At 37.9% G+C, this 12479-nt stretch overlaps 1 protein-coding gene across 2 annotated transcripts in view; it reads right to left on the bottom strand.

Moving 5' to 3' along the window:
• Col25a1 (collagen, type XXV, alpha 1) overlaps window positions 1–12479 on the bottom strand; it is a 417880-nt gene that overhangs the window by 27503 nt on the left and 377898 nt on the right. For both annotated transcript variants that reach the window (XM_013023761.1, XM_013023760.1), the window contains 7 exons: window positions 11542–11619; window positions 8659–8682; window positions 8072–8116; window positions 5347–5391; window positions 3135–3215; window positions 1814–1876; window positions 1145–1195 (listed from right to left, as the gene is read on the bottom strand). In XM_013023761.1, coding sequence (XP_012879215.1) covers window positions 1145–1195; window positions 1814–1876; window positions 3135–3215; window positions 5347–5391; window positions 8072–8116; window positions 8659–8682; window positions 11542–11619 — 387 coding nt within the window. The remainder of the gene's footprint in view (window positions 1–1144; window positions 1196–1813; window positions 1877–3134; window positions 3216–5346; window positions 5392–8071; window positions 8117–8658; window positions 8683–11541; window positions 11620–12479) is intronic.

The following is a 12479-nucleotide window of genomic DNA, read 5'->3' as shown; positions in this document are numbered from 1 at the left end:
CCCACCCCACAATCTGCTCATGATTGGCTAGTTTGAACAGGGTAAGATGTATTTACATAAGGTGACTATTAAAAGATTTTGCTTTTGTGCTGTTAATTGTAAATCAATCTCAAAACATATCTCAGAGCCTGTGCTATTTCTAGAGCAATCAGGTGTGTTGTAATTCCATCTTGGGAAAACCAGGTAACCTCAATATTTTTTTTTTATTTTATTTGTGAAGATACTGTACAGAGGGGTTACAATTACATGGGCAGGATAATGCGTACATTTCTTACCAAGCATTGCAGCCTCCTCCTTTTGTTTACCCTTCACATCCCTTCCCAGCCTCCCCCCTCCCCCGCAATCCCAATCCTTCTCCTTCCCCCCTTCCCCCCCCCACCGACATTGTAAAGCTTGTTTTGGACATGACAAATTGTACTTCTCATTGTTGCAACAGGTCCACCTGTATCTTTAAACAACTGGTTTTTCCCCATCTCCTCCTCAAGTTATACTGACATAAAATATAGTGAAAGCAGGAGGTAACCTCAATTTTAACCACTGTTATATATATATATGTGTGTGTGTGTGTGTGTGTGCAAGCGTGCACACACTTTTTTTTTTTTGCTGGTCCTGGGACTTGAACTCAAGGCTAGCACTCCAGGCACTTGAGCCACAGCACCACTTCTGGCTTTTTCTAAGTAGTTTATTGGAGATAAAGAATCTGATGGACTTCTCTGCCTGGGCTGGCTTCACATCATGATCCTCAGATCTCAGCCTCCTGGGTAGCTAGGATTACATGCATGAGCCACTGGCACCTAGCTTTATAAATATTCTTACTGGATATTTTGCTGCTTAGAGATGAGAACAGTGACTGGTTAAAAGGATCTGGCAGTGTTCATTTGGCAAAGTTGGTAGAAAGCTTGTCAAATCTGTCTGTCCTCAACTCTCCTATCCCAAAGATCTCCTATCTCTTTTCCCAACACATGTGTGTGTGGGGTGAAAGACATTTTAAAGTCAGTATGTCTCAAAACACCTCGTATTTTTCCGTCAATCCCACAGAGAGTAGTACGAAACACAAGCTGGTTGTTCAGAGGACCCGTGCATGTTTTCTCTGGTAGCATGCTCATAAAGAAAGAATTACATTTTGGAGACAAAGAAAACTTACCATGGGGCCAGGTGGGCCATGGGGACCTGGAGGGCCAGGGGGGCCTATGATCTGTGTATCCAAAAAATAAACATGGATTTGGTTACTTCATTTAGATAAGGCAGTTCAGTCTGGGCCTTGTGCTGGGTCTCTGCTAAGGCCATTAATAGCTTCAGAGGAAGAAGGGTTTTTAGAGAAGTCATGGGTTTGAGTCTCTTAGGTTTAAAAATTCCTCTCAGAGCAAAACAGCTTCAAGAAAAAAAACAAAAAACACCCTACAGTTTTGTTCTACAAAAGCCAGAATAAATCAAAAGAAAAGGAAACAACTTATTACCAAGAAATTCTCTAATGCCGCAACCACTACTAAACTCTCAAATATGTCATGAGGCATAAACAGGGCTGCGGCGAAATGAAGGAATGTGTATTCTATTTTCACAAAACTCTAGCCATGGCGTTATGGGAAACCCATTGATTTTCCTTCTCAGTCCTCGGAGAAATTGCTTCTAACTCTCCTGAGTCACTCAGTCTCTTTCTGTGTGCAAGGCTGACACATAAATTTCTTCTACAGTTTGACAAACCCAAGTGGTCCAGACATCACTACTACTGATAAGCCATCTGGCACAGGTGCAGCTGGGTAAATAATTATACGTGTCAATGTTTTTCAGGAGCTACAGAAGTTAGGGGACTTACAGAAGGACCCTGAGGACCTGGCAAACCGGAGTCTCCTTTCTCTCCTTTCACTCCATTGGCACCCTACAAATAAACAGTAAGTGGAACAAAGCATGTCAAGTTATTTCCAAAGTGTAAAAGACAATGGACTCCCTCTGCCCAAAATGTCATTCTATTGAAATGTTATACTATTATGCACATAAAAGATACAGAAGGATTTACCAAGGAGCTAATAAAATCCTTAGGATTGTGGGTGATATGTAAAATAAGATATGAAATATGTAGAAACTAAGTTGAGCTTGACTGGTTAAAGTTTCACAGCATTAAATACATAGGGCTATAAATGTTACATCTTTAGGGTAGTACTCTATCAATTTTGTGTGTGTGTTGGTACTGGGGCTTGAACTTGGACCCTGGGTGCTGTCCCTGAGCTCTTTTGCTCAAGGTTAGTTCTCTACTTCTTGAGCCACCCTGCCACTTCTGACTTTTGTATGTATGTGTGTGGTTAACTGGAGATAAGAGTCTCATGGACTTTTCCTGCCAGGGCTGGATCCCAACTGTGATCCTCAGATCTCAGCTTCCTGAGTAGCTAGGATTAATGTGTGAACCACTGGTGCCAGGTGGTAGTGCTCATTTAAATAGCAAAAGGCATTTTCTGTTTTCATTGCATTTATTTATATCTTTGTTTTTTTTAAAGGTCAAAAGCAGTAGAATTTAGTACATCAAAAAAATTTCTGCCTAGCACTGGTGGCTCCCACCTATAAATTTGAAATCTGAGGAATGCTGTTTGAAGTCAGTCCAGGCTTATTTCTAATTAACCACCAAAAAGTGGAACTGTGGTTCAAGTGGTAGAGAGCTAGCCTTGGGCAAAAGAAGTCCAGAGATAGCACCCAGGCCCCGAGTTCAAGCCCTAGGATTGGCACAAAATATAGATTTAAAAAAATTTTATATTTCTCCTATGAAATTTTCAGTAAAAATGAGGGAAAAACTATAAAAGCACCATCCCTTATTATATACACAGAGAATACTGTGAGATGACTTGTCTACAATCAGTGACACATGTATACTAAAGGAAAGCGAATAATTACATTTCTTTTGCTATCTCTAGTAGACTATAGTGAAAATAATCCAGAAAAACGTGGTATACTCTGTAATTCACTTAGCCATCATCCTGAAGATTTTAGTTCCTTTGTTGGGGTAATTAACCAAGAATACTTCAAACAGGTCAAAGTAAAGAATACTTCAAACAGGTCAAAGTAAAAAATAACCGTTAACTGTGATCGCAAAGAACGTAATTCCTTACTGTTTGTCTTAGAATACAGCATAAAAATTATAAACATACCGGCAATCCTGGGAGTCCAATTCCTCCTTTTTCACCTGGCATGCCTGTGTCCCCTGTGTCCCCCTTCGAGCCTTTGAGTCCCTACAAGTGACAGGTTTGCATGTAACAAGGGTAGGTGGTGACACATGACAATTCTATCCTGGCAAAAACAGAAGTCCAGATCAATTTCTTAAAGTGGTTGGTCCTCTGCTGAGAGGATTCTGATTTGGGAGTTTGGTAGTTCATCCAACAAACAACCTTTTACATGGAATTCTATTTCTATGAGGTCATTTAAATGTGAAAAATAGAAAATTTAGCTTTTAATATTATTTTGCCAGATTTTATATAGTTCAGGAAGACAATTCTTACTAGTTCAGAAAGCAATTTTATGCTGCAATCCTTCACAGTACAGAATGTGTTGTAAGTCAGGGTCTGGTGGGATAACAGCAGCCCACACAAAGTTTCCAATCTCCACACGTTAGGCATTCCTGCTCCCCTTTATTGTACATGTAAATTCCAGACTTCATTAGTTCTCAGTGGTCCACCTACATTTACTGTACACCGATGCTCAAACAATACTCCAGCTTTTCGTAGTGTTCTTGTTTTGTTCTCCTAATATCTCTACAAGGTGAGCTGGATTGCTATTCTTTACTCTTTTACACTGAGGGAATAGATAAATATGCACTTTTGAATGCTAACACGTAAGAATTGTGTAACATGAACAGTGATAGTTACTTACATTGCTAAGCATTTTTATCCTGGGCACCTTTCTGCATTATGAGCACATGGCTCATTCTCCATATTCTGTAGCAAACATTATCATTGCTGTTGGGCTTCTCAGAGCTGCGTATCTTAGGTCTAATTTACAAGAAAAGACATGTTCCTCTTCCTATTTCATAGGATTTCTAATCCCGAACTATATAATATACTTGGGGATTGGGTAGGTGCCTTCTTAGATAGCTCTTTCTTATTAATTAGACCTTGATTTGTTTTATGGATCTAGGGATAGAGAAAACCAACATGGCCAATCCACTGGACTTTGTGTCAGGAGGATTATAATACCTAAAAAGAAACCCAGCAATTATATACTTAGGGCTACTTGGTAAGTCATTTCTTATTTATAATGACTAACAGTGGGAGAAGTAATCTTAATATGACCTTTGCTTTATATAGAAAATCAAAAAAGATCCTTCTTATCATGTTTATTTAATGCATCATTAGGTGACTTTAACATCCAACTTGGATATTAAAAAAATAGCTCGGGGAGGGGGGATGTAGTTGTAGAGATGGGAGGGAAGGGATGATAGGGGAAAAACAAAGGAGGAGGCAACAATGCTTGATAAGAAATGTACTCATTACCTTGCTCATGTAACTGTAACCCCTCTGTACAGTATTTTCACAATAAAAAACTTAAAAAAATTCTTCTACACTTAATGATCTGTGTGAAAGAAAATTTCTTCTGATGAGTACATGGCTTGTTGGCTTTATCAAGAATCTCCTTGATTTTTTGTTTTAGTTTTAGCCATAAACTATTAACATCTTGAAATTCTTTTGTGGTTTGTTTCTTAATGGCAGGGGTCACTGAATGATAGTTTCTATATCCAATCCAGGTATTGTTTTTGAACAGGCTGAACTTTAAGAAGAGCTGGAACAAAAAAGAATGTGTTGGGGGCTGTTCACAAACAGCACAACTTCAAACATTTTTTTCCTCCAGTCCTATATAGAAGAGTTTGCTAACTTCTGATTTAGGGTAAAGCTCCCAAATCGCTGCTATATTCTGGAAAGCTATCAGGCCCTGACTGTTGGGTCTTTACTAAGGATCTAGGATTGTAAGTAAATTATGTGGAAGAAGAAAAAAAGTAAAAATAACGTATGTTCTAATTCTATGAAAACTATGGTCACTGATTGTAATATTACTTGTACTCACTTGCCCAAATTACCGGGATATATACACTAAATTGGTAATGACCTAACTAGTTTACCAAAAATTTCAGAGTAATTATTGATAAATTGGTCACTAGTTACTAAAAGCAAAATTAAAGTATCTATCTGTTGCTGTTTCTCTAACAAAACTAATGTCTCCTTTAAAGCAGATGCCTTTTTTGAGAGCTTACATTGGCTCTAGGACAGAGGGTGGTGAAAAGGTGGTTGTCATGTATCATTATGAATGACTATAATAAATGAAGTGATCAATAATGATGCTATACATACAGTTTATGTATTTGAAAATTACCTGCTCTCCATCGACTCCTGGGATTCCTGGAGATCCCTGTTCCCCCTGTGAAGATAAAAAAACAACAGCTTATCTTCATCTTATCCTTGTTAACCTATGGTGCAAGTTGGTTAAAAGTACAGTTTGGCTGGGCACTGGTAGCTCATGTCTGTAATCCTAGCTATTCAGGAGACTGAGATCTGAGGATTATGGTTTGAAGCCAGCCTGGGCAGAAAAGTCCATGAGACTATCTCCAATAAAGCCAGAAGTAGCGCTGTGGTTCACTACCCCTGAGCATAAAGAAGCTCAGGGACAGTGCCCAGGCCCTGAGTTCAAGCCCCACGACTGGAAAAAACACACAAAAAAACAGTTTGATTTTAGGAAAGGCATCATACCTGTGAGTGGTAAAAATATTAAAAATCCCTAATAATTTGATTGTTCATCATTCTATAACAAAAACCTATATGATTTGGTTGGTTTTGTCTGTAGAAAATCTGTGTGGTATTTATAGTATTATCAGTCACAAATACACAATGCCTCATGCATTTACAGCATGATAACCAGCCCAGTTTGAATGAATTCATAATAACTCTTGAAAAGCCTCTTTGAAGGAGATAATAAATCAAATAATATCTTCATCCACATAAAATTACCTTTAGATCAATTTCCTATAGTATGCCAGGAATGAAATACAACTTTCAATTCATATTGATTTATTAGCACTGTTGACAAACTCAAACTATACAGATTGATGGTTTTTTTTTCTTTTTTTAAACTAAAGATGTTTCATGAAAACAAATTGGAACAAGATGCTGGAGATTAACCAGGCTACATCTGTTTAGTCACCTTTCAATTTTGAAAAGTATGGAACCAATGAGTTTCTTGAAGTGTAAAACATTTTTAATTTATCAAATCTGTGTAGGTCCTATTACAAATAACCCAGAATTCTGCCCAGTGGCAACTCTGAAACCAACTCTTTGGAGTGTGAGTGGTCTGCACACAGGCAACTGTTTTGAGCCTGCCTTCTAGAAAAAAATTCTGTGTGGTGGTAGGACAAACCACAAGATTGAAATAGCTATTCCTCCTCTACCTGGTAAAAACCTTAAGAGTTGTGGGCCAAAGGACAAAATAGGAACTTTCTAGGATTTAAAGAAGGCTTGATCTTGTTCCAAACAAATGAATTTTTTTTTAAAAGAAAAAACCTTTTCCTCCCTTTAGATTTTCTTGTTAAGTTTCTTTTGCCACTAACAAGTCTGTTGAGGTTGGTTGCACCTGGCTGAATTTTAAGCTTCATTCTGCCTGAACAGCAGTTGGAACTCTGTGGCCACAGTAACTGCTTTGCTAAGGTTGTTGCTTTAAAATGTGACTTACGGAAGCCTAAAAGATAAGTGTAATTCATGCAATTTATTTATCCTTCATATAATTGGTATAGGTTATTTGATTCCCACTAGATCTGTGACTGAATCCAGAGATAAGAATGTACTTTGTATTTAGTAATTGAACCAATACATATCATTAATAAAATAAAATTAAGTAGGAAGGTAGGCCTTCATGATAGAGTCTTCTTAAGCTAGCGATCTTCTCTAGGTATTGTAAAGAAGGGAGAAAGAAGCCTCTGCGGTTTGGGGAAGAATGAGGTTTACATTTGCTTTGGAAGGTAGTTCTGATCCTTGAGATCTAGTCAAGAGAAAAGATAAATGAAGATCCAATGGCCTTGCTTCAATTAAAAAGGAGCCATTTAAATTTAGGGTTGCTTATGAAATAGCTAAATAGTAGATATTTAGGCAGACCTGCTCACTAGGTATAGTGTGGTTGAAGGATATTTTGTCTGTTACATCTCTTAGGAAGTAGAATAAAGTAAAAAAAAAACCTATACCTTTTCTTGTGTGATACATGAAATGCATTTTGTTATACACAAAATCTGATGATAGGATCTATATTCACATAGGCAAAGGCCTCAGTAATATTTTGCTCTATAGTCCTTTAATTGAAAGTCCTTTATTTTGCTCTAAAGTCCCTTCTCTAACCTAGACTTACACTTTTAAATCTACAAAGGCAATGAGTTGGAAAGTTGATGAGTGTGTGTATGTGGGTATGACAGACTTAGCAAATAAACTGACTTAAGAAGCCTAAACAAAGGATGAAGTTTGAAACCGTTTGAACCTCCTACAAAAATCCAATGACGAAAGTCATATTTCAACACGTGTAGCTCAGTTCTGAGAAGTCACAATCCCCAGCCATGTGTTAATTGATCAAACATGGTTGAATGGCTAAGCTTTAGTTAGAAGAAGAAAGCTAGCACCATCAACAGTTTTGGTATAATCAACTTGTACTGGCTTTCTACTGTTTGTTGTTAGTATGAGTCATTAGATAAGAATTTAATGGTGGAAAGAGATGTGTTAAAAACATGATTGAAGAATGATTCCTGAAACTGTCACTTAGGAACACACCAGACAGAAGCATCCCTTGTTCTTTTTATTACAAAAAAGTGTTAGAGAATATTTCTTTGACCCCTAGGTAAATATTTTCTTTTTCTCCCCATATTCTTTGTTTTTCTGTATCCTTCCTTAAATTCATTGCCACTTCCATTTCTTTCCTGATTTTCCTCTCTTCCTTTGAGACCTTAACTTTTTCTTCATTCTCTGAAGAAACATTATTGATCTTCTGTAGCATTTTGTTAAAGACACATACTTACTATGAGCATCTCTGCACTAGATATAACAAGTAGAAACAAATAAAGACTAACCTTTGGCCCTTGTAGTCCTTGAGGCCCAGGAGGTCCAGGGGGGCCCTAAATCAAGAAAAGACACAATTGAAAAAAGTAGCATACAGTATTCAAATTCATGCTTTAAAGAACAAAACACTATACACCTCCCTTATGTCGATAATCAGATATCCCCTGATACTGCCATTCCATAATTATAAAAGCTGTCGACTTGTATGAGCCTATCAACTACATCAGGTCAGCACAACACTGCAGATGTTTCGGGGCAGTTTAAATGCCTCCCATGCTCATATACATGCTCTTGGACTTGCCTTCTTATCTGCATTTTCAAATAACCTATTTTCCTCTCTGTCCCAATGGCTCTGATGTCCAGAACCCTAAAGAGCAATGCTAAAACTATTAAGAGAAGGCTAAAAAGGAGTTTTCTTTTAAAAAAAATAATATTTTCTCTTGATTTTTTCCTTTCATGAAACAGATTCAACAAGGGTAAATATTTTAAGGAAACATAAAATTATCACATAAAACAATTACTGCATTAGTAATACCTTCGACCTGCATGCATCAACACTACAAGTCACACAGCACAGATAGCATGCAATAGGAGTTACCGTGACAGTTAGGGTGGTAATCCTCTGTGGGGAAAACGTATTAACAAAGATAGAGTTACCTATTTTGTGTGCCAAAAGTACAATAATACATTTCTGAGAATAACCTAGCCTTTTGAATATGTTTTGGCAAGTCTAATGTCTTAATAAGGAACAGCCAAGGGTCTTCAACACAGTCTAATTGCAAATGTTTTTTTAAAAAAGTATTTTCAGAATTTAGTGGACAGGTAAAGTTAAGAGTCACATACACTAGAGGTTGGTCAGCATAATTTGGGAAATTTGCTCTTGATTAAAAGCTCTATTGGGGTGACATTATTGTATTCATAAATGGCTTTGTTAAATGGAAACTCCTTTGTACAACTACTTAAAGGTAATAAAAAGTAAAAGTTCTATGCTAGAGAACAATTAGAGAAAATGGAAATACTCATTTGCATATCTTTTCTCCTTCATACCTCATTTGCTGCATTATAATTAGCCTTTTTCTTAGGTGAGACAACTCAAGAGGTTGGCATGGAGTTAAACTAGTTTCTTAAAATGCTACAGTACTTCGCCAAAATACATTCAAAGTAGAAATTTCTAACATATCCATAAATTATATTTCTATTAATATTTTCTAGTTTTGATCTTGCACTAAAAGAACTCTTAAGAAATAGTAAAAAAGGGAGAACATTTTCTCCTAAGGACTCTGCTCATTGAGAAACATTATACAATCACAAGTAAATTTGGGGGTATCAGCTTAATACCACTCCTGCTGATTATTAGTTGTTAAAAGTCATCTCTCTTAACAGGATGGAAGACAGTAATTTCTATTGATATGGATAGTACGTGTTGTCATGAAAAAGACAGACTGGTTCAATACTAGGAAGGCAGGACTAGCATAATAATCTATAAAGAAGTTTGGAGTGGGTGCTGGGCAGAGAAGGTCAAGATACATAGGATAAATTCTCCTTCTCTCCCCAATGAGATACATATGTCAGGTGTTAATTTTAGTTCCAGTTCAAAATCATTTAGCAAATAATTGGTTGCATGTTTTCTTTTTTCATTTAGCTACAAATGAGAACTACAAACATCCAATTCAGAACACCAACTTATCTTGGCTAAGTTGGGTGTTAGACCCATAGAAGTTACTTTAGACTAGTCGTGGTACTTTTTCATAATCTGAAAATATTTCATAGAAAAGTAATCTTCAATAGAGATAATCTAAAATTTTGTATTTCTACTGTAATACTATATATCATACCCACCTACTTAATTATCCTAGAGGCTTTCTGGCAAAAGTTTATAGAGGAGGTTTTAATGAAATGACGTCTCATTGATTACAAAATTAGAATAAATATTTCCTCTTCTCAAATCTAAAGGCTATCCCACTGAATTGATTGTTTTTAGATCCTAATCCACCAGAGTACTATGTGAGGAATGCTAATCAATTGTTCTGAAGCCATTCAGAAAGATTCAATGAATCTTTATGTTTGGACATGAGTGAGTTGACTCTGGTGAATATTGACTGACTATGGCGTAAAGTCATATGGAACTTGAGTTAAGGAAAGGAAAGAATGGGGCTGGGAAGGTGGCTCAGTGGTAGAGCGCTTGCCTTGCATGCATGAGGCCCTGGGTTCGATTCCTCAGCACCCCATAAACAAAAAGAAAAAAGCTGGAAGTGGCACTGTGGCTCAAGTGGTAGAGCACTAGCCTTGAGCTGAAGAGCTGAGGGACAGTGCCTAGGCCCAGAGTTCAGGCCCCACGACTAGACCCCCCCTCCCCCCAAAAAAGGAAAGAATGAATATGCTTTCATATCGAGAGATAAGTGCCAGAGCTTTTAAAGTACAGTGCTTCTACACTGATCAGCCAAATGTATTCAGGAGCATCTAAAACCAATCCAAAGAATAATACTGTTTCATCAGCTTTTCCAAAAAGACAATCTATTGTAATTAAATCTCCACAGATAAGATCTATGAAGCATAGATTCAGTGATCTTCCTCAAATAACCCAGCTAGTCAGCACTAGAGGGACATTTCCATTTTAAGGCCAGGGATAGCTTCAACACAAGACTCTCTGTTCATGCAAAAAAAAAAAAAAGCTAATATTGGAAGACAAGAGATTGGCTACTTCTGAAAGGTGGAGGCAAGGATTATAGTGACATTGAAAGTAATTTAGGGTAAATGTACAACCTGGCTAATAAGACTTAAAAATGTGTCCTTGTATATGTAAGAGCTTTGAAAACATAATTAAGTACGGGGATGTTTTGAACTCAGGACCTCATGCTTGCTAAGCAGGTGCAGTACCACTGAGCTATATATCCTCAACTGCTTTTGAGTGATTTTTTTCAGGCAGGGTGTCCTGTTTTTGCCAGAGCTGGCCTGGACCACGATCCTCCATCTATACCTCCCTTGTATCTGGGTAACAATTTAATGTTGAAATGAGAGTCTAGCTAACTTTTTGCCTGGGCTGGTCTCAAAACTCAATCTTCCTGATCTCTGCCTCCCTGTAGAAGAAATTCACAGGCATGAGTCAGCCTTCATTTTTACGGATGGGAAAAGATACACAGAGAAGTCACACGTTTAGTAAGCAGGAGGGCTGAGATTTGAACCCAGGTAACTCCAAAGCCACTGTGCTCTTGTTTTCTTCTGCTCCCTCTTCAAGCAAGGAGGTTAAAAAGTCAACCAAACTAACCTCAAGCTCACACTTGATAACACTTAGGGTTATCTGAAGATAGGAGGGAAAGAAAAGGAGAGATTTAAAAAAAAATAATGCAATGGTAAGTGTGGAAAGGAAAGGCGTGGACTCCGGAGGAGAGATGCAAGGGATTGTGGGAGTTCACACTGCCGTGTATCTCAAAGGGCTACCCATGTCACTTCCTGAAGCCCAGGGAGGAAGGCTGTCACTTGCCTGCAGGGCTTCGTGCAGGTTGCCGTTGTAGTCTATGATCTCGGTGGCTCCTTGGTCCCCTTTTTGCCCAGGTGGACCCTAGAACACAAAATACACCAAGGGAAAATCATGGGGGTGGGGTGAGTAAAGACTACCACCAAAGCAGATGGGTAACTAGAAGCCATCTCTTCCCTGTGAAGACCTGACTTACTTTCACAAAATAATTATATTCATTTTTTAAGATTGTCAAAGGAGACAAATTATTTTTGTCTTCCTGTCCAGAGTAGATAGGAAGACTGCTTTTTAGAAATACAGAAGACTGCTTTTAGCCTATAATTTATAAATTATAGGATAACATTTTTGAAATTTTGTTGGCTTTCTCCGTATTTTTATTAACTTTATTTTCTCATTTATCCTCATAGATTGCTTCCTTATTCTTTAAAGATGCTCTAGAAGAAATGCCTACATTTCCCAGTGGAACTAAGTCCCCACACAAACTAACCCAAATAGGGAAAAATGTGCAGGTGTGTGCATGTGTGTATCCTAGACGTCTAGAATATATACACATATGCATGCACACTTATATGCCTATACATACAGGGATGAAGATGTGGCTCAAGTGGCAGTAGCCAGTAGGGGGTGAAAAATCCAAGTTCAAATCCTAGTTCCAACAAAGAAGATAGGCTAAGCCAGGCACTGGTGGCTCATATCTGTAATCCTAGCTACTAGTTACTCAAGTGGCTGAGATCTGACAATCATGGTTCAAAGCCAGCCCAGGTAGAAAAGACAGTGAGACGCATATCTCCAATTAACCACCAGAAAACTGGAAGGGGTGCTGTGACTCAAAGGGACAAAGCACTAGCCTTGAGCAAGAGAGCTCAGGGAGAGTGCCCAGGCCCTGAGTTCAACCAGCATAACCACCACCAACAAAAAAACCTAGAACACTAGATTTCTACCCT

Source organism: Dipodomys ordii, unplaced genomic scaffold (assembly GCF_000151885.1).
Source record: "Dipodomys ordii isolate 6190 unplaced genomic scaffold, Dord_2.0 Scaffold70, whole genome shotgun sequence".
Taxonomy (NCBI): domain Eukaryota; kingdom Metazoa; phylum Chordata; class Mammalia; order Rodentia; family Heteromyidae; genus Dipodomys; species Dipodomys ordii.
The sequence above is the reverse complement of the archived record's forward strand: the minus strand, read 5'-3'. Positions and strand labels throughout refer to the sequence as shown.